At 33.4% G+C, this 26923-nt stretch overlaps 3 protein-coding genes and 1 long non-coding RNA gene across 8 annotated transcripts in view; 3 read left to right on the forward strand and 1 right to left on the reverse strand.

The window, feature by feature from the left end:
• The first annotated feature begins 560 nt into the window (after positions 1-560).
• Positions 561-5906, forward strand: sgl (UDP-glucose 6-dehydrogenase sgl). Its single transcript, XM_012281651.2, has 6 exons — positions 561-856; positions 1842-2324; positions 2916-3113; positions 3537-3983; positions 4447-4602; positions 4675-5906. Exons 2-6 carry the CDS (start codon positions 1863-1865, stop codon positions 4849-4851), a joined length of 1440 nt encoding a protein of 479 aa, XP_012137041.1. The 5' UTR covers positions 561-856; positions 1842-1862; the 3' UTR covers positions 4852-5906.
• Positions 5907-6695: 789 nt separating this feature from the next.
• The window catches only part of babo (TGF-beta receptor type-1 babo), a 65246-nt gene continuing 45018 nt past the window's right edge, over positions 6696-26923 (forward strand). Inside the window, exons 1-3 of one of the 5 annotated variants that reach the window (XM_076531546.1) lie at positions 6699-8021; positions 17701-17815; positions 25323-25480. In XM_076531546.1, the coding sequence (XP_076387661.1) occupies positions 7937-8021; positions 17701-17815; positions 25323-25480 (358 nt within the window). In that variant the 5' untranslated portion in view covers positions 6699-7936. Of the gene's footprint in view, positions 8022-17700; positions 17816-25322; positions 25481-26923 lie in introns of all 5 variants that reach the window. The other 4 variants (XM_003701707.3, XM_012281653.2, XM_012281654.2 and 1 more) reach the window with 4 other exon arrangements.
• Positions 8664-10227, reverse strand: LOC143264436 (uncharacterized). The gene is made up of 2 exons (XR_013038153.1): positions 9826-10227; positions 8664-9323 (listed from the first exon to the last, which is right to left on the reverse strand). It is a non-coding gene; the product is annotated as an uncharacterized LOC143264436 (long non-coding RNA).
• Positions 21411-26923, forward strand: part of TpnT (troponin T, skeletal muscle) — a 107795-nt gene continuing 102282 nt past the window's right edge. Inside the window, exon 1 of the mRNA XM_076531558.1 lies at positions 21411-21414. The gene's annotated coding sequence lies outside the window, so the exon portion shown is untranslated. The remainder of the gene's footprint in view (positions 21415-26923) is intronic.

Below are 26923 nucleotides of genomic sequence, written 5' to 3' on the forward strand. Positions count from 1 at the left end.
ATTCCATGATGTACTTATTTCTAGATAAGAAACTCGATTGATTTTATTACTGTACTGGAAAATTTAATGAAAATTCATTTATAAAATTAAATTATTTTATAGTAAATACTAAAAACAATTAGCAATACTAAAAACAGTTTGCATTTCTACGTTCTTTTAGATATACATACGGAAGTACTTCGTAGAAATTAGAAATTTCTTGAGGTTACAGAGGTACATAAATCTAATTATTCTTGTAAAATTAAGGATAAAACTATCGTTTTTGTACAAATAACACATATACTGCAATTATATTATTAAGAAATTGTATCGTAAAATAATATTAGCAATGAAGAACAGATATTTACTTAATGAATTTTTAATATAATTCAAACTTATTTTACTGTTGTAAGAAATTGTTGCAGTTTTAAAAAGAAATGAAGAATGAGGAATTGTGAATAAGAACAAAGTACATTGTTGAAGAATTTATTTGAAAAATATTTCGTCAATTTGAAAATGCACCAAGATGCAATCTCTGCAGTGTGCATGCGCAGATCCAACATGTGACGTGAAGCAGCTACAGCAGGGGCCGCGCGTGCGACCTACGCGGTTCCAGTTTAGACTATTGTCCGATGAGGGACGCGTAGCATGTGAGCTGTCTTAGGCTTTGTAACGTGTCGACGATCCGTCTACGTTTCTGTGATGAACGGTGATGTTTGGTATTCTAAAAACTATCGTTTATTAGTGTGCTCGTGACAGTACGCGACTTGGGTGGTTAGTGATCCCTAACTTATCGTGACATTTCCTTCCGTCCTTCCGTGAATTTTCAGAAGTATCACATTTTCTATTAGGGGCGTTTTAGGAACAGTGACTACAGGTAACAATACACAATTAAACACTCTTTACTGAATAATTTTAAATTAAAATAACAAATAATATTTATTACTTTACTCCTCTTTTTAAAATTACAACTGATAAAGTAATCATTACTCGGTTTTTCCGTTGAAGCCGTTGCACAGCATTTCGTTAATGATTACTCACAAAAAGTTGATATATACATGTTCTTTAATGTATAATCGGTTAAATTTACATTGAATTACAATTGATAATAAATTTCTTTAGTGGAAGTAATGCTAAACTGCGATCGTTAGCAATGCCTCGTTTGAACGAACGATCGAGGGTTACTTAATTTGTAGAAACAGCACTTCAGACGTGCAAATTAATTCTACTGTTCACACGAATATGAAATACTATCGAACGGCGCGGCAGTAATTTAATTTAACTATCAATGAAACATATGATCATCGCAACGAAACAATTAACGTTATTATTCTAACTTAAAATTAAAACAAAACAGGTATTAAATTTATCTGCAAATTCTAATTGTTTGTACATATATTAACACTATCTCTGTATAGTTTTGATTTAGAGTTCCAAAGAGGCGAAAAAATTAGCGACGATGTAGTATTTGGACAAGAGTGAAGGTCTCGCTATATGGTTCCCACTTATATGGCCCGTTGAATTTTCCTTTGCACTCAAAGAATATTCTATACGCCAGTGGCGCCGCCTATCATTGTAGTATACGGTTCACGCAACCACAATTTTTTTAATTTTTAAATTTCACAGATATGATCATTTTTAAATTTAGAAATCGGAATTTATGAGCACTGCTCGCAGCAGGCTTTTGGTAATCAAATACAAGTTCCGTTTACATTCCACAAACGAGGCTCCACTGTATTTATTTTATCTTAAGAATTAGCGTTATATCTTTTCGCAGAAATCTCGCGCGTTCGTAACGTGTGACGAACACGTTCATAAATCAATTTCGTGTACGCTATTCGACTAATATAATCGTTTACCAGGTGCAATCTGAATCGTTCGAGATGACAATTAGAAAGATTTGCGGTATCGGGGCCGGATACGTGGGCGGTCCAACTTGCAGCATTATAGCCCTGATGTGTCCCGAGATTCAGGTGACCGTGGTCGACAAAAGTAAAGAGAGGATTGCACAATGGAATTCGGAGAAGTTGCCGATTTACGAGCCCGGTCTGGATGACGTGGTTCGAAAGTGTCGTGGCCGAAATTTATACTTCTCCACTGATATCGAGACAGCGATCCAGGAAGCGGACCTGATATTTATCTCTGTGAACACGCCGACGAAAACGTTCGGTAACGGCAAAGGAAGAGCGGCAGATTTGAAGTACGTCGAAAGCGCGGCTCGGATGATCGCGGAAATTGCGACCGGGGACAAAATCGTTGTGGAGAAGAGCACGGTGCCAGTAAGAGCGGCCGAGAGTATTATGAACATTTTGCGTGCCAATCATAAACCGGGAGTATCGTATCAGGTAACGTTGGATGGAATTACGCAAACATTTGTATCGTTTCATTGAATATTTTTTGTTAAATTGTACGCCGTTGCCGCAAGTGAGACGCATAACACCTGGATTTGTTATAGACATTTGGAAGGTCAAGTTTGGAAATTAAAAAATTCTTATATATCTTTATTATTAAACAAAACTTTATTATTTTATAATAATGTTTATACATTAATATTCTACGTCGTTTATTTAAACATATTTCTCGATACAAGTATTTCATAAATTATTCAAAACTTTTTTAAAAACCTATATTGTAAAATTTTTCAAACGAAAATTTCCAAATCAATTATTATTAAAATTGAACTGAATAGCCTATAAACCATGTTTTGCTCGTTGATTATAATCCGAAGGAAAGGCTAGTTGGAAGCTACCTGCTTTTAATACCTGTCGAGTTAATGCACAAGACGTCCTTTTGCTTCATTCACTGCGATTGTCCGCGACCTTTTTCTTTCTCTAACCGGTATTTTTATATCATTTTTATGTCGTTAAATATGTACGTTGCATGCTATTATATGCGCAATGCGATGCGGCGTAATAGGAAGAGCTTTATCCTTTCAGATCCTCTCTAATCCAGAATTCTTAGCTGAGGGTACAGCAATCAAGGATTTGGTGGGCGCGGAGCGCGTGTTAATCGGTGGCGAGGACTCGCCTGAAGGACATGCTGCTATAGAAGAATTATGCAAAGTTTACGAGCATTGGATTCCGAGGAAAAAAATTTTAACTACCAACACTTGGAGTTCAGAACTATCGAAGCTGGTGAGAAGTTATCTATGTTATCTAATATTTGCTAAAGGGCGATTGTAACAATATGTTGCAAGTTGGAAAAAGCATAACTGTATTTACATTGGAATAACTACGATTTCCTGGAGTGTACAAGGTTTTCCAGATATATTTCAAATTTTAGATCAACATTTAGAAATTTAGGAGTTATAAGTTTACAGTAGACTTGTTCTCATTTTGAGGGTAGGGCCCTCCCTGGTTACGCCAATGGAACCTTGTCGCTATTGAAAAGCAAACGTTTGCGAAATCTTTGATTGCTAGGAAGGTTTAGCATTTTAAGTATGTTTTGTAACGGCGCCTTGTTTGACTTAAAAAGTTAGCATCGAATCAATATTTGTTGATCGTTCGGGTCCATACGAAATAGTTACGCAATATTGTACGAATTAATTGTGATTTCAGGCCGCCAATGCCTTTCTGGCACAGCGTATATCGAGCATAAATTCTCTGTCAGCGGTGTGCGAAGCCACCGGTGCAGACGTGTCCGAGGTAGCTCGAGCAGTTGGCCTTGACTCACGAATAGGATCAAAGTTCCTTCACGCATCCGTCGGGTTCGGCGGTTCTTGCTTTCAAAAGGACATCCTTAATTTAGTATATATCTGCGAATGCCTGAATTTACCTGAAGTGGCCGCCTATTGGCAACAGGTCATAGACATGAACGAATACCAGAAATCAAGGTTCTCCGCGAAAGTAATAGAATCATTGTTCAATACCGTTACGGACAAGAAGATTTCTATGCTGGGCTTCGCCTTCAAGAAAAATACCGGCGACACGCGTGAGTCACCAGCCATTCATGTTGCTAAGACCTTGCTGGACGAGGGTGCCATGCTTCACATTTACGATCCTAAGGTAATTTCTTTTTGATAAAATTATTCTACGTATGTACAACCAAATCGTTATGTAGCTCTGAATATAAAAGCAAAAAATGTGTTCTGACAAATTTAGCTTTTAAGAGACCTGAACCACTTACAATTTTTTAAGGCCCTAATAAAGTAAATCGAATAATTAAATGAGAAATGTTCATATTCGATTATAGTCGCAAATATATGAGTACAAATTATATACTGCTACTGGGTATTAAATTAAGTTTATTACACGATAAAAATATATTGTCGTGTGAGAACCCCTGTTGGACAGGTCTCGACCGCCCCTGTCGCATGTGTATAAATCCGTTACTGGGAGTGGGCCATATAAATGGAACCTTTACACTTGACAGAAACTCCAAAGTACTTTTAGAAATTTCCAAGTTTCTCCCCAAATACAAAACTTGAATTTTTCAATGTGTGGAGTTAAAAATGGTTTATTTTCATAGGTTGAAGAGAATCAAATTATTGAGGACTTAACGGATCCTAGTGTAACGAATAATCCTCAACACGTGAAAAAGAGGATCAGTATTTATAAAGACGCTTACAGTGCCATAAAAGGCACGCATGCTATTGTTGTATGTACTGAATGGGACGAGTTTATTGTAAGTATTAACTGTAAGCACAATACACATGTTTTAGAAACATTTTCGTGATTGCTTCTTGTGGTTTTTCAGGAGTTGGATTACGAAAAAATTTATCTCAGTATGATGAAACCAGCATATATTTTCGATGGACGAAAAATTTTAGATCATGACAGGTTACAGAAAATTGGTTTCATTGTTCAAACTATTGGTAAAAGAATTACTAGGACCATACTCTCGAGAGCATGGGGAAGCCAAACGCAAATATAAATAAGATTGTACAGAATACCGTCATAATTTTGAATTATTTAAACTGATAAATATTTCTGAATGCTAGAAGCATTTTAAATGTTCATTTCTTTTTATATTTTTACAATTTGGAATTTAGGACTTTTGTTTTAAATTCTCTTGACGAAAATGTATTTTAGTAATACATGTTTGAATTTTACTGAAATACAAGTTATAGATCTAATAGGTTTTAGAAGCAACATAAATAAATTTTCTTTACGAAATTTAAAATATAAATGTTGGAAGATATACGTCTGTTTGAGGATATGCGTGTGTGTGTGTGACACATGTCAGTTATCAAGTTTTGCAATAATGAATAACATTGTATGAAATGTTTGTATAACTTTTTTACATAACTTGATATATAGTAGACACAAGTATTATTTCCATAATTTCGTTTTTATTAGAGATATATTTTTAAGTTGTATTTATCGTTTGTGGCATTTATGAGATTATATTAAAAGAAAAAACTGTAACGAAACGTCATGAGTTTTTTCGTTTATGTGCAATACTATAGATGCACAGAACATTTTATGAATATTATTAATACGGTACATTCCTGCAAAATGTACTTGCATATAGCCATTTGTATTTGTTAAAAGAAACTGATAAGTATTCCTATGCGATTCATTCTTATAATTTAGTTTTTTATTCCGACTATTTTTATTGCATTTTCGACAAAATTTCTTACAATTTTCAATTTAGTATAAATATTAAGTCTAGATGATTTGTTCCTAATGCTTTCACTGTCGTTTAAAATATAAGAAATGCTTTGAAAGTATAATGATTTGATAGAAAATATTTTAATTTCCAACATATATTTTTATTTACAGTATTAACATTAGGAACAAATAACGGTATAGCAATAATGTTAATGTTATATTTGATATATTGCATGCACATGTCATGCAAGACATGCCATTTAATAAGAACAATCTTTAAAGGTTAATGAATTATATCTTTCATAATAATGATCTACAAAATAATTTTCATTGTATGTAATTACAATGATATAAAGGATGATTTCATGCAATTCATTTTATGCAACAATACTTTTATTTTCCTGGTTACATATACAGAAAAATTTATAAATAAACGTTGATAAAAAAAAAATTCTTGAAGGAACCATTGTATATCAAATCTGTTCATTATCCCACAATTGTATTTACACGTGTAGTACTTTTAGACAACTATTTCAGTATTTTGTTCTTTAGCATTAATACAAGTCAAAGGAAACAATTCGTTACCATAATTTATTTTTAACTTTGCCTAAATTAAAAAACTAATTATAATTGGAGTATGAGAGTACAATTACTTAATTTCTCTTTCCTAGTCGACACGTTACGGTATTATTCTGGTTAATGACTTGTCATAAAATTGAATGTTCAAGCTTGCGGATACAATGACCAAAGCCGTACATAAAACTTACAGGGCCCAACGCAAAAATCAATATCTAATTATTAATTAACAGCTAATTGTAATTTAATTCAATTAATTTCTACATGATTTTAATCAAATTTGGCGGGATGATAAATCTATATTTTTCATAAGCGTAATCCAATTTTTTTTGTATAAGTAATTAGTTAAAAAAAAATGTCTAAAAATTGAAAACAATGAACTTAAAAAAAAAGGTACTTCATATCTTAAATTAAAAAATGTTCAAATTCATAAACTTTCAATTTAACGAGCTTACAAATTTAGAAATTCTTTAATTCACAAATTTCCGAATTTTTACCAAGCTTTCAAATTTTTTAATTTGCACACCAATTTTTTTCCAAAATTCCCGAAATTTAGAAATTCAAAAAATATGTATGAATATTCAAATTAAAAAAATTAAAATAAATTTTCAAGTTACACGTAAGGTTACGCGTTTAGTTACATTTTAGGTTACATGTTTGAACTCCGAAAATTAAAGGCCAATGATAAAATGCTTCCCCCACATTCATTCTCAACCGAAGTAAATCTCCGTTGGACGTACCCGAGTATCCTGTCAATGTCACTTCATCATTTCCCGAAATTTTTTGTTTAAATTTACACCAAATATTCCTGTCATCCTAAACTTAACGAATGTATAAAAATTTGAAGTCGAAATATTTGGAGGGTTTAAAATGGACGTACACGTAATCCGTTAATAAGTTCAATTTACCGCGAAGATACTGTTGCGTGTACGTACGGTCCTGTCGCAGAAGAGCGATGGCGCCGCCGAGCGAACTACTGGCTGCAAAAGCAGAGGCAGCAGCAGCAGCAGCGACGGTGACGGCAGTAGCGGCAGCAGTAGCAGCAGTGCGTGTCGCTCTGCGTTCGCCGTGAAAATTCGGCAAGTGTTCCGCGTGACAGTAGAGCGTGCAAGTTGTATCGAAGAATCGAACGATGTCGAAGTGTTGGCGTCGCGTGATTCGCTCGAGATCGCACCATTCATCGAAGTGTCAGTGAATCGTTCGGTCGGCTGTTACTTTTTTCCTTGTTGCGCGAAACCTCTCTTTTTGTCGGCCAACAGGGATAATAGGCCGGGCCTATCAGTACAGTAGGAAAATGGCGGCTCGCCTTGCGCGGCGTAGACAACGAAGGGCAACGGTGTTTTTCGTGTAACGTGAACGTACGAGGCGAAAAAAAAAGTAACCCTTCCCGGTCGTTCGTTGCGAGTGTGCAGAGCGCGAGTGCGGATCGTTGGCACGGTGAGAAATAAAAAATAAAAGCCCGGAGCTCGTTGAGTGCGAGATGAGAGCGGAACGTGTAGCGCGAATGAAAAACAACACGAGAATCGAGTAACGAAGAACCACTGTGCGTACCGTTCGTACACGCGTGTGTGTTCGCATGAAAGCGAGTAGCGATCAACGGTGACAAGTGTTTCGTCGACGGGGAACTTCGTCTTTAGACCCCACGTCGACAAGAAAATGATATTCCGGGCCTCGAGACACCGTCGTGGCTACGTCGATCAGGATCCTCGTGCCGCCGTTTGCTGTCGTCGCCATTGAGCTACGGCCGCTTTCGCGAAAAGCATTTTTTTCGCGAGAGGAGAGAGAGGCCGTGGACGACGACAACAACAACGACGAAAAGCTGAGGGAAGATGAGAGGCGCGTGCGACGGCGGCATTGCGAGCTTTCTCGCTCTGGCGCTCCTCTGTTTATTCCACGCGTCATGCTTTGTGGACGGTATGTAATGTTTCTATTACGTTGCCAAATAAATTCGACAATTTTTCTTCGAAGCCTCTCGAATTCTTCACTGTTACGATTCCAACGAATTCGAGCAATCTGGCGTCCTTTTCGATGCGCGTTAAAAAAGCTCGCTACGAGTTGATTCATTAATATCCAATGTTGCGTTCAAATACGTTTGTAATGATTTTGTTAACAGTACTGATTTTTAAGCATTTGTACCGATTACACTTTTCGTTGCTAGATATGAATTTTGGAAGAAAAACATTTCTTTCACAAGTGATTTAAAGATTTGCACACTATTACTAAATATTGTAAATATTATAAATTTATTGAATGTATTCCATTACTAATTATTTGACAGAACGTTTTTTAAGATTATCTTAACTAGTAGTTAAATATGTGATAGCATAAAAATATCAGTGTGCAACAATTTCATGTTCAGTTAAAGATGTGGCATGTTTACCTTGCCGCCATATTTTAAAAATTCACACAGTTGTCAAACAAACAATCTTAAGATTCAGTAACTACTTTAAAAAACATGTTTAGTCAGTATTGTGTATATTTTACAAAATATTTGTATTATTCTTTAAACTGATTTGATAATAAAGATCATTTTTTAACAGAATATTATAAGCCAGAAGTTTAGACTGTTCATTGAATTAAAGGGAACATTACCTAACCTAACAAATATCCAATTAGATAAACAACGTCCTTATAAACTGCAACCTTGAGGTTATAGTCGAACGAACGTTTTAAAAGATTTCAAGATTTTGTGGTAGGTTAGGTATATTACCAACTTTATATTTCTAAAAGACCTTTCAAAAGTACACTATAAAATTGTTCAATTCCATTGCGAGGAACACCTGAGGATCGAATGTAATTGTTAATTTCATCTCATTTATTTAAATATTTATTTAAATTGCACATGAATCTCGTTTTTTCTTTCTACTCATCTCTTCATCATTCCTCTATTTTACTCTCTCTGTACTCTTCTCTCGTTCATATTTCTCTCTTCATTCGTATAATCGTCTACCTATCTGTCATTCTTTCTGTCTTCTATTCGACCAATACGGTGTTCCCGCTCTTTCCGTCTTTCTTTCGCTTTCCAACAAGACGCGTAACGTTGCGTAAGCAACGCAGCACTGCGTACAGAAGGGCCGATTAATCTTGTTGTACGAGGTTCGTCAAGTATGCGGAAGGGTACGTTTAATCGGCACAAACTGTACGGACTTCGTCTACTAGACAATTGATATGTTCCTTTTCTTTCGACTAGACATGCCTTACAATTGTAGTTATGAACTAAAACAGCACATGTATATACGTTGATGGTGGCACTGTTCAAACAATTTTAGCGGGAAATTTTTTAAAATAACCATAACTTTAAATTTAGGTCTTTCTAATTATTGTAGAAATCAATAAATAATTATTGTAACATCATGTGGACTCATGTTTATTAGTTGACTTCTGTCAAGTTACATATTATTTAATTTAATCAAGCTTATGTTAAGTAGTTTAGTTTGATCAAACTTAGGTTAGGTCGTTGTTCAGTTAAACAGAAGTCAAGTTAGGTATTGTTTAATTTAATCAAGGTTATATTGAGTAGTTTAGTTTGATCAAAGTTGAGTTAGGTCGTTATTCAGTTAGAAGTCAAGTTAGATATTATTTAATTTAATCAATTTTATGTTAAGTAGTTTAGTTTAATTAAAGTTAGGTTACAGTTTAGTTAAATTAAGTTAGATTGAAGTCATGTTTCATTACAGTTTGATCAAACTTATGTCGTGATTGGTTAAATGAAACTTACGTTTTGTCATGTTTTTGTTAAACCGAAGTTAGGTTAGGTCGTGGCTTCGCCCCGGTATCTTTCATCGACGTTGTTTTTTCTCTGACTGCACAGTCGTTAATTTCTCTCATGACCGGTTAACGATTATAATTCACGAGCAATGGACTTTATTAGTCATCGTACTCGAGGGTGTACAATATTTATTGACCTTATTAACGTGCGGTCCTTAAATGCGCCGTTTAAAAGGATTAGAATATCAATTAGTTAAATGACTCTATCACTGTAGGAGATAGTTCAATAGTACAGCATTTAAGCGTCAATTGCACGTAAACACCGAGTGTTTTGTGGTGTAGTTAAGTATAATTTGCTGCGAACCGCTTTCCAAGATTAGCCTAATCTTATCTGTTACTTCTCTTTTTTCGGTGGAGAAATCAATGCATGGCAATCTAAGCAAATTAACGGAATAATTAGCAACGATTAAAAATTTTAGCATTACTATAAAGTTTTATTACAAATTATTACTTTATTCCTGATATTTATTTGTATGTATTGTATATAGATTTCTTGCAGTAATGGACAATAAAAATATGAGTAATATCAAGTCGAGTGTGGGTTTAAAAAATTATGTTTTATCAGTCTTCATATAGTGTTGATGTTACTGGATTTCATAAGTTATATAAATGAAAGTAATACAATTTTTTACATTTCTATGTTTGTTATATTTTAGAAGGTCTTTCACAATAAAAATGTTGAAACAGAAAATCGTACCACATGTTAAATAATAAATACATTTAAACACTTATATTCCCAATTTCAAAAGTCCAAATTCCGAAATTAAATTCTCAAATGCGTCACAAATTAAAGACTTTACTCGTGCATAAAAATATCTAAGCTTGCGCAATTGACAAGCATTGATAAGAAAGATGTTACTAAGTAGAGATTTACATGATCATGAAGTTTAAATGAAACGTGATGTAAATGAGTTAAAAATATTCAGTAGTAAATAAGTATGTACTGTAAGACAGTACTTCAGGTGTTGAACTTTTATTCTCGATTATTTTTAATTAATACACGTTACTTCCTTCGTGCGTATCTGATAAGTCCTTCATTGTTTGTAACGTCTGGTTATTACTTTGATATGTACTTGCGATCATTTTACCCGGGTCGTTAAATCATCAGATCCGTCGAACAATAGGGAACTTCGTGTTTGGCATCGTAATTTTAATTAACATGGAAATGAAGCTTCTCAAACCATTTTTATCTCGACTATCTAGGCACAATGTTTCAATTGCCAATTGTAAGAATGTCAAGTTAAGCCACTTTTATCCATAATGATTGAAAAGTTATTGGTTCTCGATTGATCGGTATTTTACCCTCGTTTCTTATTCAGAAATAAGAAATGAGCTTGCTAATGTAATTTAAAGTTTACATTTTACAGAATTATTTATTAAAACTTAAAATTATTTGATAAAACCTGTACAGTAATTTATTTTCATTAATTAAACTTTAACTTAATTCGTATAAATAATTTTGCTACACTTATGCTAATTCTTGTGCCATCGTTAATGGGCTCGGTTGAATTGATTGCTAATCGAATAGATAGAATAAATTGCTAATTGAATAGATTGAATTAATTGCTAATTGAAAAGATAGAATTAATTGCTAATCGAATAGGTTGAATTGATTGTCGATTGAATAGATTGAATTAATAGCTAATTGAATAGATAAGGTTTATTGGCGATTGAAATATTAGCTGCAATAAATAATGTGTGATAATTGAGAAAAGAAATATGGAAGCTTTTAACAGTTTATCACATTTTTTTTTCTTTCTTCTTGCTCCAACTCTTTTTAACATTTAAGTTACTCTCCTTCATTTAATACTGCTTGTATACTACTTTAGTGCTATAATAATTTTGCAAAATTCATTACTTTAATAGATTTTGATGCAGAATTTTGATATCTCAAAGTTCACCATTTGAGAGAAGCATTGCCTCTTCTAATCTCCGTCTCTCCGTCGTTTCTAAAGCTCGATAAACAGAGCTTTATCAAAGTATAGCTTATCGCGTTGTTTGAGTGGCCTTCTAATTTTCGTGTAATGTTTGTTGCGAATTCACGATCGGATATCGTATACAAAATTTATCAATTTATTTTTGTCGAAGGCGCCGTGTGGTAAACAATGACTTTCAGTCTCGATCCATTACCTATACAAATTTTCCCATACTTCCGAATTATCTTATGTGTCACTAGATATGTTATCGTTATCGATGGGCACCGATAATATCGAACTATTATTCATCATTTGATACAACAATAACGTTAAAGTGAATTATTCCTATTTGAAATTAGATTAGATTTAAAATTTAATCACGAATGAGTATATTTGAATGATGTGCTAAATTCGGTTCTACTAAATTTAATTATATTTGATTACGTTTAGTACGCTTAGTTTAGATTTTGATAGATTTGTTTATATTTGATCCGATTAGATTAAGTTAGATAACTTTGATTAGGTTAGATTAAATTTGATTAGATTAAATTATACTCAGTTAAGTTCAATTAAGGTTATCATATTGGATTAGATCAAATTCTATTAGGCTTTAGTTTAGTTAGGTTTGAATAGATTTGATGAGATTAAGTTATTTTAGGATAGATTTCTAATACTGTTAAATTAGGTTAAATTCAGTTGGGTTTGGTTAGGTTTTTCTTTACATTTATTCAAATGATATTATGTTCACTTATGTTAGATAAAATTCTGTTAGATTAGGTTACATTTAGTTGGGTTTGGTTAGGTTTTTGTTTACATTTATTCAAATGATATTATGCTCAGTTATGTTAGATAAACTCCTGTTAGATTAGGTTACATTTAGTTGGGTTTGGTTAGGTTTTTGTTTACATTTATTCAAATGATGTTATGTTCACTCATGTTAGATAAAATCTTGTTAGATTAGGTTTCATTCAGTTAGGTTTGGTTAGTTTAAATTTGTTCAGATTAAATTATGTTCAGTTAGTATGTCTCAAATCTTGTTGAATTTAGTTTCTTCGATTTCGATTACGATAATTTCTATTTAAAATTGATTAAACAATAAACATAACACAATGCTAAAATTACACATTCTGTTCCACACAAATCACCATTGATCATCTCATCAATATCACTGATACATCCTCAAATATCAATAACATACTTTATAATTAATAACCAAACCCTGTTTTCACAATAAAGTCATCAATGTAACAACACATACCACAGTTACCATGTAACATACATAACAAAAGTAATTACATTCACACATGTACAATTATAACAAAAATCTCCAGAACACTAAGTTGATCAATTCGATCTCCGAACAACTCTAAATATCATTCCACAGTATCAGCAAAGAAACCAGAGTTCTATCAACCTGTCTACCCGTAGCTTTGGCGAAAATCAATTTCCCCGATGTCGATAAGAATACCACGTACAGGTTGATATCGATTTATCTGAAACGCCTCGATTTATCTCGCTCCATTGTATATTCAACGAGCCTCGATATGTTTTAATTACCGGTACGATAATATCGTGATCGTATAGTATCGAGCCGTGACACGATCCAGGCAAAAAAGCTTCTGAAAAAAAAGAGAACGATTGATACGAATCGATAACGAACCTCATACAAATTGAACAGCAATATGGCTGGTCTTTCGATGTATTTAGGGCTCAACAAAATTTTATCTCACAGACTCTGAATCACTATTTTTATTGTTCTTAATTAACCTTACTTCACAATCTGCATAAATATGGTTAAATGTGATGGATATTGCTGTTCATAGTAACATATTGCTTCATACTAACTTTGTCAGTTATGTACTGACTTTATACTATTAAGTCAGTTGTAACTATATGACGTCTGTGATCACTTTATACTCTGAAGGTGACTCACCATTTGCTTTAGCACATTAATTTGAAATAAGTAGTTTTTAACTAGATTTGTAATGTGATGTATAAACTCAGTACCGACAGTAACGACCAGTAACGTAGAAATAACTTCAGAAGAATTGATTGAACTTAACAAGTTTTAAAATTGCCTAAGCAAAAATATCTTTGAGTGAATTAGCAAAACTGAATCCAACGATGAGAAACACTGTCTATCGTCTACTGACACTATCTAACTAAATCTGACTGACACCATCAGGTCTAAGGGTCTGATACTCTTTGTCAGTGAAGACCATAGTAATAAGCAGTGCATAGTTTCTCTTTTCTTTAGGTGAACTCAAATTTTTGACGAGCTCACTTGACGAGAGTTCACTTCTCATAGAGTGTACAAAAAGTCAAGAATCCACCTCTTACATAAAGTTTACAGTATAAAGTATAGAAGAGCCTTATTACTTTCCCGCCATTTCCAAAAGTACAAACAGTGATTATAGTTAAATATCCATACAATAAAAAATCAATATATGATACTAATATTAATCAATATAAATCAGTATATAATATAAGTCAATATACTAGAAAATTGTTTCGAGCCTCCTGAAATATTTTAATTCAAATCTTGAAGATCCACTAATATTTAGAGAGTGAGAATTTTGAATCAGCCCAATATTTTGCGAACGTCGAATAACGCGTCAAAGGTATACCGATGTCGATCTACCAGTCGTGGTACACATATTCACGTATGTATCCGGCTCATGAATACAGAATTCGAGATCAGTCCAGTCCTCTACTTGGCTGACTGTTGAATCGTAAATTAGGTCTAAACAGAAATCGCGCAATGGCTACGCGGCCAATCACGAATCTCCGCTAGAGAATAAATTACACAGCGAGCGAGTCGCGTTACGGCATTATTGCTCGCTCGACAATTTCTCCGTAGGAGAGAGAGATAATCTCCGGAAGGTAATCGATATAGGGAATATCACCAAGGATCGACGATCTCTACTGAATTGGTACACGCTCAGTTTGCGACGTTAACACGTTGATAACTGCCGGGGGTCATCGGTGATTGACACTCTACTTGCCTATTACACTCTATGGGATCATCGATGATTCTTAACGCTGTTAACGTTTCGACGGATTGAATAATTTTATGATATTCATGGTATTCATCTTTTGGATACATGTTTGCATAGGCTTCTTTTGGATATGTGGATTTCACTATTGATGCTTGGATTCCACTCTTGGCAAATTTATTATACTTGTGAGTTTTGTAATTTTTATGTCTTCAAATTTTCAAATTTTTTCAGTTTGATGTCCTTAAGTTTTCAAATTCTTATACTCTTCATTTAAGAAATTTTTAAGTCTTCAAAGTTTCAAATTAAGGTCCACAAATCAATGTTCACAACTCAGTATCCCTACATCCACAAATTCTTACACTCTCAAATTTTTAGGTTACCAATGTCCTACATCACTAAATCCCTAGATTTCCATATATATATAATAAATGTTCAAATACTCAGTCCTCAAATTTCCAGGCCAATGACCAAATCTAGTAAAAGAAATTGTAAAATTTAGTGATTTGCAAATTTGCTATTTTGAAACTTTAAAAATTGAAAAATCTGACCAACTGCAAATTGTATAATAAATTATGTAAATTATAAAATAGATACTTTGAGAACTTGCAACTTTGAACTTTCATAGACAAAGCTATAAATAATATCAATAACTTATCAATAACCCTCGTGTCAACATTAATTAATTCTTCAGCAACAAAATACCAAAATATCTATCTCCCCCAGACAATAATTCACCAGCAAAAGTTCGTAAACACGCAGCAAAAGTTTGATTCGAATCTTAAGTTTTATCGCCGGAATGGCCGGTTTTACCCCGAAGTATTCGCTAGCATGGCGTTCAAACGATTGCGCCGGGGGAAATTAAAATAACAGTGTCGGGCAACTCGTAGGAAGACGTTCGTCGTCGACGAATTCCGAGTGTAATATTTGTCTCGTCTGTCGACCACCAGGATACACGGTTTCGAGCGGTGGTACGACTTGACGAAACGAGTTTAATTCGAGTGATTACCGCACGCCCACATCGAAGTCGGTCTCGTGGTCCAAGCACGCCTCTTTCGTAGCGCGAACAGAGACCAAAGGGGTTCGAAACCCAAGGAAATACCTGTGCATGGGATTCGCCGCATACCGAACCCCATATAGCGTTTTTTTGCTAGGTCGTGAGATTTGGGCTCTTCCTGTGCGTGGATTCGTATGGAAACTACGGAACGAAGATTTAGCAAATCTATTAGGTTGTGTGATGCTTGTATTCGAAGTTTTTGGGTTTTGAAGTTTCCAAGGTTTTGTTAATTTTCTGATTATCAAATTTTCAAATTTATAGTTTCTTTATTTGGTAGTCTTCAAATCCTCATATCTATGAATTTTAAAATCATCAAATCTCTGAATTCTCAAGTTTACAAACCCTCAAATCTTCAATTTCTCAAGTCTTCAAATGTTCAAATCTCTAAATTCTAAAATCTCCAAATTCTCATATCTCCAAATCCACTAATCTTTGAATCTACAAATCTACAAATCTCCAAATCCTCAAAGCCCCAAATTTTTAAATGTCCAAATCCTCAAATCTCTAAATCCACAAATCACCAAATCCTCAAATCTCCAAACCCTCAAGTCTCCAAATCCTCAAATTTGCAAATCCTCAAATCTCCAGACCCTCAAATCTCCAAATCCACAAATCTCCAAATCCACAAATCTCCAAATCCTCAAATCTCCAACTCCTCAAATCCTCAAATCTCCAAATATCCATCTCCCTAAACTTCCATCCCCCTAAATCTCCATCTCCTCAAATCCCCATCTTCCCAAATTTCCCCACACAACATTCGAGCCACCAGACCCTCTATTTTCAAGTCAATAAATGATGTAAACCGGCAAAAAATAAAAGGTACGCGATCGAAATGGCGTGCGTCATCAAGAGCGTGATGAATTATTGAGAAAATAATGTAGACATCATTATTCTTAGTAAACCGCGTTGTATTCCTTGCCTGGAGCGAACTTTTTTTTTAGCACAGCTTATTAAGAATAAGATTGCTTCACAGCTTGGACACGATTAACCCAGTTCATTTTAATAATTGCGCAAATACATTTCGATCGCAAGATTTTTTTATCTCATCGATACTCGTCAAATGTAACAAGATCCATCGATTGTGATAAAAATGATAGATTATGCGTATTTATGCATTTATAAGTCAGTTTTTTTTTGTATGAGAAGGTCTTAATCTTTATCCGTGAAATATTGATGTAAGTACAAGAACGAACTTGTAACGAGATATCGTGAAACGGAAGCTTGTTAATCGGCTTGTTCTTTTTTTTATGATTCATTAATTATGTAATTTGAGAACTAAGTACGGGTGTTCTTGGAATATGTGCATTTGAAATGTGTAAATTTATAGATTTAAAATTTTTTAATTTTTATATTTTTAATTTGAAATTGCAATTTGTTAAACTTGTTGAATTTGAAAATTTGAAATTTTTAATTTTTTAAATTGAACCGTTTGAATTTGTGGATTTGCAAAGTGGGAATTTTCAAACTTGTAAATTTTCAAAGGGAAAATTTTTAAATATATAAATTTGTAATTTATGAATTCAAATATTTAAATTCTATGTCTCTGAAGTTGTTTATTTGAAATTTCTAAATTTCCCAATTTGTAAATTTAAAATTCCTGAATTTGTTAATAGAACTTTTTAGATTTACAAATCTGCCAATTTGTCATTTTTTAAATTGTAAACTTACAAACTTACAAAATATATAAACTTGCACTTTCTGATTTCAAAAATTTCAGCTCTAAATTTCTGAAATTCCATATTTAACATTTCTACCTTTGGAAATATGTAAACTTGTATATTTAAATATGTATACTTGAAATTTATACGCAATTTATATTTAACCACCTCTCATTAACTATTCCATTCTTTTTTCAGGACGGCTGAAGTGTTATTGCGATATCTGCAAGGAAACCAATCACACGTGCGAAACCGATGGCTATTGTTTTGCTAGCACCAGCTTAGAGAACGATGTTATCACGTATGCTCGAAGGTAATGTATTTGCATGTGAAGTTTGCTATCAAGAATAATTTACTGATCAAAAATTTCTCTTTGGTCACGATCTGTCGATTTGCAATCGACTCAAATCCTTCCAGTGATTCGACGACATATTTAGAAAGCAGTGATGCAATATCTAGCATTTAACACTTTGACGACTATCAATCATCATTTCAACACGTCATTTTTTACTTAAGTTAGTTAGTTCACTTTATTTTCATTTCTATAATAATTACGATTTTGTGACATATATTGTACAAATTTTTGTGTATATATTTTTAAGTTGATCTTCATTTTTTAATTGCAAATTTAATTGTATAGATTTTGAAACTTTCATCAAGAAGAAGTATTATAACTTTATATAACTTTATGTAACTTTATATAGCTAGTATTATAACTTGTAGAAGTTATTAGAAGAAGTATTAGAAGCATTACAATATTGAGAAAATTAATAATTCATGTGATATTTTCAGTGAAAAATTTGAACATTCGAAATATCTCAGAAATCATTGATTTTACTAATATTGGACCTTCATGCCTTTTTCAGTACCACTTTTCCAAAACTTCGACATTTGAAATATCTCAATTATTCTTTTTTTGCCAACATATAAAATATGTCAGCACTCGTTGATTTTATTAAAATTAGACCTTAATACTTTTTACGTAACATTTATTCGAAGCATATAACCCGACCCAGAGTATTGATCCCCACAAAAAAGACCATATATACTTCTAGTTAAAAAAACAGAATCGATCTTGAAATTTCCTTGAAGATCCTTAACCCACAAAAAAATTATTACTACCAAGTTATGGGTTCCCTGGTGTCGTACAACTTTCCCGAATAAAGTTTCTTTGTATCTCTAAAAATAACGGAGATAACCCAGGTGATCAGAGTTATTGCCCAATCCTGTGTATCGATCGGCCGAGGGTCCTTCCAGTAATCTCCTTTTTAATATCGAGACAAATATATGTACAATCGTAAGAATCGTTTCGCAAAATATATGGTCGTCAAAGGGTTAATATTTTGGACGATCAATTTGTTACACATTTATGTAAAAATGTTGTGGAAGTTATGTGTTAGGAATATTTGTACCGGTGATGTGTAAATGTGGGCGCGGGAAAATTTAAATTTTTGTGTTTGTGAGTTTTTAGTTTTTAAGTTTTAAGGTTTTTCGATGTTTAAATTTGTCAATTTTTAGATTTGAAGATTTCAACATTTAACATTGTCCAAAAATTTTATAAATTGAAACATTTAACAACGTCCAAATGTAAAAGTTCAAAAGTTTGAACATGTGAGAATGTCCAAATGTAGAAGTTCAACAATTTGAACATTTAACAAAGTCCAAATGTAAAAGTTTAAAAACTTGAATAAACCACAACGTCCAAATACAAAAGTGCAAAAGGAACACCTGACAATTTAAAATCGTGAAAATTAGAAACTAGTTTCTTGTTCATATCTCTAATACCTCACTACGCGAACGACGCCCATAAACTCTTGAACGGGCAGTTGATTTGCCCATCACTGGTTTACGCTCACGGTTAAATACACCTTGATTAACATGGAAATGTGTAGTTCGAAATTGTATCGTTCAATAAATTTGGTAGCAACGTCGAATCACTGCATTACAAGGTAAACAGCATAGCTGTTCGACGAATTGTAATAAATATTGATTTAACTGTGTGCATCTCTGAAAGTTAAAACATCGTTTATTTAACGTAATCATGTTATCTGAAATAGAAGCAGCATCTGCGCAACGATTGTTGCACGAGAAGGTAAACAACGGTGTTTCCCTGCCTCGGCTATCCTGTTCGAATGATGTTTTCATTTAATTTCAGCGTTAATTGCTCGTTACTGGGTATCGATAATCATTGCTACGAGGATAAAACGAGCGATAAACGATGTAGCAACGAAACGTCTGTTTTCATTTATCTTTTGCGCCGTGAAACTCATTAAATCCTATAAATAAATACGGAATGCAAATTCATCGATGATGGAAATTATCGTTCTTATATAATAAAAATTATCGTGTATTAATGATGGTTTAAATAATTATGTTGATTTTAATATGTTGGCTAATTGTGTGAGAAATGTTTGTGGAACAAAGCTGGTTGAATGTGGAATTGAATGGGTATGTGATGGGTACCGTTGCAGTCTCGCTATATGGCCCGTTGGGGGATGAACCATATACTTTTATGAAGATTTATAGTGATTTATAGTGATTTTTCATTTTAGTGGACTGTGATTCATAAATTTATGGATTTGGAGGTTCAATTCTTAAATTTTGCAAATTTCATGTTTACAAATTTCAAAGCTTCAAATTTTCACATTTGGAAATTTCACATTTGCAAAATTAAAATTACTAAATTTTCACACTTGCAAATTCCAAATCTTCAAATTTCCAAGTTTGCAAAATTCGAATCTCCAAAATTTCACACTTGGAAATTTCAAATTTTCAAATTTCCAAATTTGCAAAATTCAAATATTTAAATTTCCATACCTGGAAATTCCACATTTGCAAAATTAAAATTACCAAATTTTCACACTTGCAAATTCCAAATCTTCCAATTTCCAAATTTGCAAAATTCAAATCTCTAAATTTCCATACCTGGAAATTCCACATTTACAAAATTAAAATTACCAGATTTTCACGCTTGCAAATTTCAAATCTTCAAACTTCCAAATTTGCAAAACTCAAATTTCCAAAATTTCACACTTGCAAATTTCAAATCTTCCAATTTCCAAATTTGCAAAATTCAAATCTCTAAATTTCCATACCTGGAAATTCCACATTTGCAAAATTAAAATTATCAGATTTTCACACTTGCAAATTTCAAATCTTCAAATTTCCAAATTTGCTATTATTCCAAACTCAAATCTACAAAATTTCACATTTGCAAAATTAAAGTCACTAAATTTTCACAATTGTAAATTTCCAAATCCTCAAATTATCACACTTGCAAATTTCAAATTTATAATCTTAAAGTTTGCAAGCTACTGATTTCACTACTTCAAATCTCCCAACTTGCAAATATGCGAATCTCAAGTCTATAATCTTCAAGTTTGCAAACTTCAAATCTCAAAATTATACATTTTTCAATTTCCATATTCGCACCCTTCAAATCTTCAAATCTGCAATGAAGTTTATATATGCAGTGAAATTTCTAAACTTCAAGTCTGCAAACTCCGGATTCACAATCTTCACATGTCCAAATTTGATATATGCAACCTTGCAAAGTACCAATACTTCACTACAGTTCACACGAAGATTCCACTGAAATAAAATACACAATTAATTTCATCCGATAATGACTGCCTATGTGTCCCAAGCATACTCAAGTATTGTGCACAAAAAAAGTGCATAAGAAAGTAATAACTGTATGATATGCCTTAATTCGAGCACCCGAAATAATTGAAGGATTCGAGCAGCTTTGGTTCCCAGTTGTTTCGATCGCGTTCGCGGACGGAAGTTCAACAGTCTCGTTCCGTTAGCGATCGATTCCCTCGTTGTTTCCAGGAACGTTTAGCCGCTTTTTTCGGCTGGCCCTGCAAGCCATGATTAGCGCCTGTTTCGGGAGTTCTCGACGGAAACGAATTATTGTTGTCGGCCGGTGGTCGCGTTGGTAACGCTCCGCAAGGCGCTTTTCAGATTTCTTGTCGTCGAACGAAACAGAAATCGAGGAACTTTTATTTCTCCTCCTCGCGATCGATATCTTTTGATTCGCTATGAGATTTTGCTTGGTGTGGGGGTAGCCACAGATGAACCCTGACAGACGAAAAAGATAATTTTCATTTGGGAATTATTTGTTTGTCTTTTGTTCAAGACTTTGTAATTGTGCTCGTTCGTCTAGACATCGTTAATTGATTCCGTTTTCGTTGCGGTCAATACAAAGGTCCCGGATAAACTTAGAACGAAAGCTAAAGTAAACGATCAACAGACTACCACGAAACTTTGTTCATTATCGGGCGAAAAAAAATATTCGTTTCATAGAAATAACGGTGTACCGTTATGAGCTGTTTCGACGAGTTTGCAATTTCGTTGCATTTTATCGAACGGCCAATTTCGTATCTTTTAATATAAACGATAAGCGCGTTATCGTTTTCCGAGGAAAATGTTGCACAAAACAACCGACCTAAAATTCTTGGAATAAAAGTTACGTTCGTAGTAGCAGAAATAAAACAGGATTTGCATCGATCAGAATATATTATCCATTCTTCGTACGGCTGTTTAACATATTAGAGACGCAGGAATGTTTTTTATAACGATATCCAGAGGATATCTTTTTCTCTTTCTATTATGTAGACTGCCTTTTTTGATCTTATATTGATAGTTTGGTATTGTCTTATTTCGATACGGGTTTTATTTGATTTGGGTGGAAGACGCATTTGGTGCGTCGTGAGGTTAGAGGGTGGACTTTGTAAGCTTGTTTAGGGGAATGGCGATCGGGGGATTGCTGATAATTTCTTTTGATGATAATTTTAAAGCCATTTGATTTATTTGTAATTAGAGTAATTAGTTATTCTGTTGGGATTTTCAAATTTTACGACTTTGGGATTTTGGAAAATTTGAAATTTTAGAATTTTAGCGCTTTGGAATTTCAGAATGTTAGAATTTTGGCGCTTTGGAATTTCAGAATCTTAGAATTTTGGCATCTTGAAATTTCAGAACATTAGAATTTTGGCACTTTGGAATTTCAGAATGTTAGAATTTTGGCGCCTTGGAATTTCAGAATGTTAGAATTTTGGCGCTTTGAAATTTCAGAATGTTAGAATTTTGGCGCTTTGGAATTTCAAAATATTAGAATTTTGGCGCTTTGGAATTTCAGAATGTTAGAATTTTAGCGTTTTGAAATTTCAGAATGTTAGAATTTTGGCGCCTTGGAATTTCAGAATGTTAGAATTTTGGCGCTTTGGAATTTCAAAATATTAGAATTTTGTCATCTTGAAATTTCAGAACATTAGAATTTTGGCACTTTGGAATTTCAGAATGTTAGAATTTTAGCGCTTTGAAATTTCAGAATTTTAGAATTTAAGAGTTCAAGAATTGTTGAATTATAAAAATTGTTAATTATTGAATTTTGAGGCTTTGAAGTATTAATATTTTGAAAAAGTTTGCGAAACCTTGCGCCATAATTTCCAATATCCACATCAGTAATGCTATTACACTAATTGAAGAGTACTTATCCTAGATCGCCATTTTCCTTAGGAAAATCTACCATATACGATACTATATCTATACACTATAAAACGTCTACTATATTATACATACGATAAATCTTGAATGCCGTGTCATATATAGAATACAATACACAATTTTGAATTGTAACAAGACCGACCTAGACGACATGCGACAGACTGAGATGTTAGACGTGCGGACGAAGCCTAAATGTTTAATGTGCCAGACGGATAATTCAGATATTCGACCGGAGATCGTATCGAAAATAGCACGGCTCAGATTACTTAATTAGTTAAGAGACGGTTTCATTAAAAATTTCATCTGTTTCGCTCGTTCTTCTTTTAAAACCACTTAAACATGCATAATTCCTTTCAAAGTTAATGAGACTGTTTACTTCATAACTTCGAGTAATATCTATGACAGTAAAACCAATAATGCAGTTATATTGTGCTGAAGCTGGTTTAAAATGCTGTGGTTTATTAATGTAGGAGGGCTTAGAGTCAGACAACGTTGATATTAAGAATTCATAATTTATTTTAATATGATTTGTGATCTTTGATTACAAGAGTTATATTCTTGCAAGATAGAGGGTGTACCCACACACCCTCGTTAGATACCTGTCGGGACTTTTAACAATTTTTCTGGGGATTTTGGAACATTTTAAGGAAGTTTGGTTCGGTCAGATAAATTGTCCAGTACGGTTTGGTCTGAGTATTTGTATTCGTGGTCGGGGATAGGTTTTTATAGTCTTTTGACATTTCTAGGATTTCTTTTAAAATCTTCTTTGATTCCACGGTCCCTGAAAAATCCCTAAATTCCCATACTTGTAGATCTCCAAATTCCTAGATCCCTTGATTCCAATATTCCTCCAAATTTCTAAATTCCCATACTGTTGGATCTCAAAATTTCTAGAGTTCTTAATTACAAGACCAAAAGGTTCCTAGGTCCAGACATTTTTAGATTTCTACATCCCTTGATTCCAAGGTCCCTGAAAAATCCCCTAGATTCCCATATATATAGATCTACAAATCCCTAGATCCCATAATTTCAAGATCCTCAAAAACCCCAAATTTCCAAATCACAAAGTTTGTCAACTTCAAGGATCTTTAATACCGAAGTCTACAAATTTCTAAACCTACAAATCCCCAGATCTTCAAGTTCCTAGATCTCTAAATCTCTAAATCCTTCAATTAGGATTTGTAAAATTCCGAGACCTAAATTCTTAAATTTCCAAATCTCTATATCCCCAAATTTCTCTTTTCTTATTCTTAACCCCCTCCCAAACTTTCAAATTTGGAAAAATTCCTAAAAATCGAATTACAGCTCTTACTTTCCTCAGGGAAGTCAGATTTGCTCTTGAGTGTACATCGAAACTCATTCTACTTGTCTGGAGACTAGTTTTTGTGACAAGTTCAAAGACTATCATTCCGAGACGATACAATTACAAGCAATCTACTGATACTCACTTCGTAATGATGTATTTTATTACTGATCCTGATTATACTACGTTTCAACCAATTAACCGAATCTCAAATAGTTCTTCAAGTTTCTTTTTTTTGTTAACAATCACGAGATAATAGAATTCATGCAAGAGTTGCAATGTCAGAACTGAGATTTGATCTCTAACCTGAGTGGCACATCCTGTTATTAGCTACTGAAACATGTGATTAGCTTCAGAATAGATAGTCAATGTAGAATGTTAAAAAATTAGTTTTGAATTTTTTAAATATTTTGCAAAGATTTTTTATTTATAGATGTGTACAGAAATGGTTGTTTTTTTAGCACTTAATGGACGGGTTATTTTTTGGGAAGGCACAGACCTGTCTAGGTTTCTGGATATTTTTTAAGAAAATTAAATTAACATGTATTGCATATTCCAAGCGTTACAATTTAATAAAATTTTACAAAGTTTATTATTTGTGTAAGAGTGTGGTATATCATAAAACATTCATCGTTATGAAATAGAATCAAAGTAATTCATATTAGTAAAATCATATTAGTAATCAAAGAATTACTAAAAAATTGATAAAAGAAGTTACAAAATTACTCAAAAATACTATCTGAAAATCTACCTAAAAGCTGCCTAAAAAAATTTGACAGTACTGTACTAAAAATAAAAGACCCAAAACACATAAAAATAAGAAACTAACCCCAATAAAAATCAGGGCAAAAATATCTTCGTTGACGCGTCTTAAGAAGTCACAATGGAAAAACTGAAAACGTGGCCGGTCCGTTAAGTGTAGCAAGTAGAACAGATCGATATTAGTCGACCGAATACTTTTCCATTTTTCTTTTCTTCTGTTTTATATGTTGTGGTATTTTGAAAGTTGCTTGCGCCGAGAACAATGGTTCCCACCGGAAAAACCGTGGATCTGCAGTAGTAAGCCGAGTATCTATCGGTCCATCGAATGCTGCGATAAAGACAACTGCAATATGAATTTAAAGCCGGCCTTACTATCTTCCGATTCGCCTGACTTATCCTCAGGTATTTTCACGCTGGTTCCAGCGGTAGAACATCCACCTACGTCAGTGTTTCCCAACGTTGAGTTCATAGGGTGGCAATTTGATTATCAAGGGGGAAAGTCAAAAATTGACTCGTGCAGAGTTAACCACATCAAGCTTCAGGATTTCACTAAATGTAAGTTATAATTATTAACCTCTTTGACTCATACTTCAAATTTAAGGATATTAAAACGTACGAGTAACATTCGTCATACTTGAACTGTGAAAATGTCATATGTGAGTGCGTCAGTGAGTGTGTCAGAATCATCAAAGTACCGCAAAGGGTTAATAATTAAAATAGTATAGAATCTTTAATCAAAATTATTTCGTTCTTGTTCTCCATTTTGAAAATTTACTTATTGTATTTCTTCAAGAATCTCCTAGTGATTTTTCTCTAAAATCTATCATTTAAGTTTCCTCAGTGAACAATTAAATTTTTGAGTATTAAAAATTATATTACATAGAGGGTATAAGAATTTTAGAAAGATGGCCATGGCACAAAAAAAGGTTGGGAAACACTGACCCGCTTTATTTTTGTTTCTAATATTTTTCTTGGTTTTCTAACTCACCTCTCTCCATTTATCGCGGTTTCTTTCATCCTTTTTATTTGATCCTGTACCGTGCGTTATGTCCACAGACAGTAGAACAACTCATAGTCGCGTGAGAACTGTGATGCTGTAAATGTCAGTTCACAGGTACAGTATTGAGCATGGCGTAGAATTTTTTCCTTAGAGAAAATGGTAGTGTTAAAAGATTCCATCATTTTAATCAATTAGGACAAATAGCACAATTTTATTCCATTAGGATTTTCATATTTCTAATTTTGGACATTTATGAATTACAAGCTTAATTCCAAGTTTGCAACTCTTCAAGTTTAGAATTTTAGAAATTTGACAATTTTCAAAGTTACTTTCAATTTTCTAAATTTTCAAATTCATAAGTTGTAGAATTTCAAAAACTGAACATTCTTGACCTTATACTCTTTCAAACATATAAATGGTTCAGACATAAAAATGTTCAAAGTTTAAAATTTTTTAATTTATACATTTCTTAATTTGCACATTTGTGTGTTCATATTTCTTCCATCTGTAATTTTATAAACGTCTAAAAGAATTTGATTTGAAACACATTGTAGATCGAGATATCTGTAAATCAGCTACAATGTTTAGTAATTCTCGAAAATTATGATGGTAGAATCTTTGCCTCTACCCGGGCTTTTTCCCTAGGGAGGTCTACCTTTGCCGGGTACTGTACATCACAGAACGAGGCATGCGCAGATACAGTTCCCATACCGCGAGTTTTATAAATCGATGCCGTGAAATTACAAAATAATTCGCGTAATGTTCGTTTTGGGTGTGGTGGTTAGCGAAAATATCCCCTGCGTAATCCTTTAACTCGTGATGACGTTGCCAAGAAAAGATTGCGA

This window comes from Megachile rotundata, chromosome 5 (assembly GCF_050947335.1).
Source record: "Megachile rotundata isolate GNS110a chromosome 5, iyMegRotu1, whole genome shotgun sequence".
NCBI classification, from domain to species: domain Eukaryota; kingdom Metazoa; phylum Arthropoda; class Insecta; order Hymenoptera; family Megachilidae; genus Megachile; species Megachile rotundata.

What these genes read in the sequence shown, in the direction of transcription:
- sgl (XM_012281651.2), top strand. Translation starts at nt 1,863, where the DNA reads ATGACAATTAGAAAGATTTGCGGTATCGGGGCCGGATACGTGGGCGGT. An exon ending in AACCGGGAGTATCGTATCAG is followed by an intron (nt 2,325 to 2,915) that starts GTAACGTTGGAT and finishes TTATCCTTTCAG; the next exon opens with ATCCTCTCTAATCCAGAATT. An exon ending in GTTCAGAACTATCGAAGCTG is followed by an intron (nt 3,114 to 3,536) that starts GTGAGAAGTTAT and finishes TTGTGATTTCAG; the next exon opens with GCCGCCAATGCCTTTCTGGC.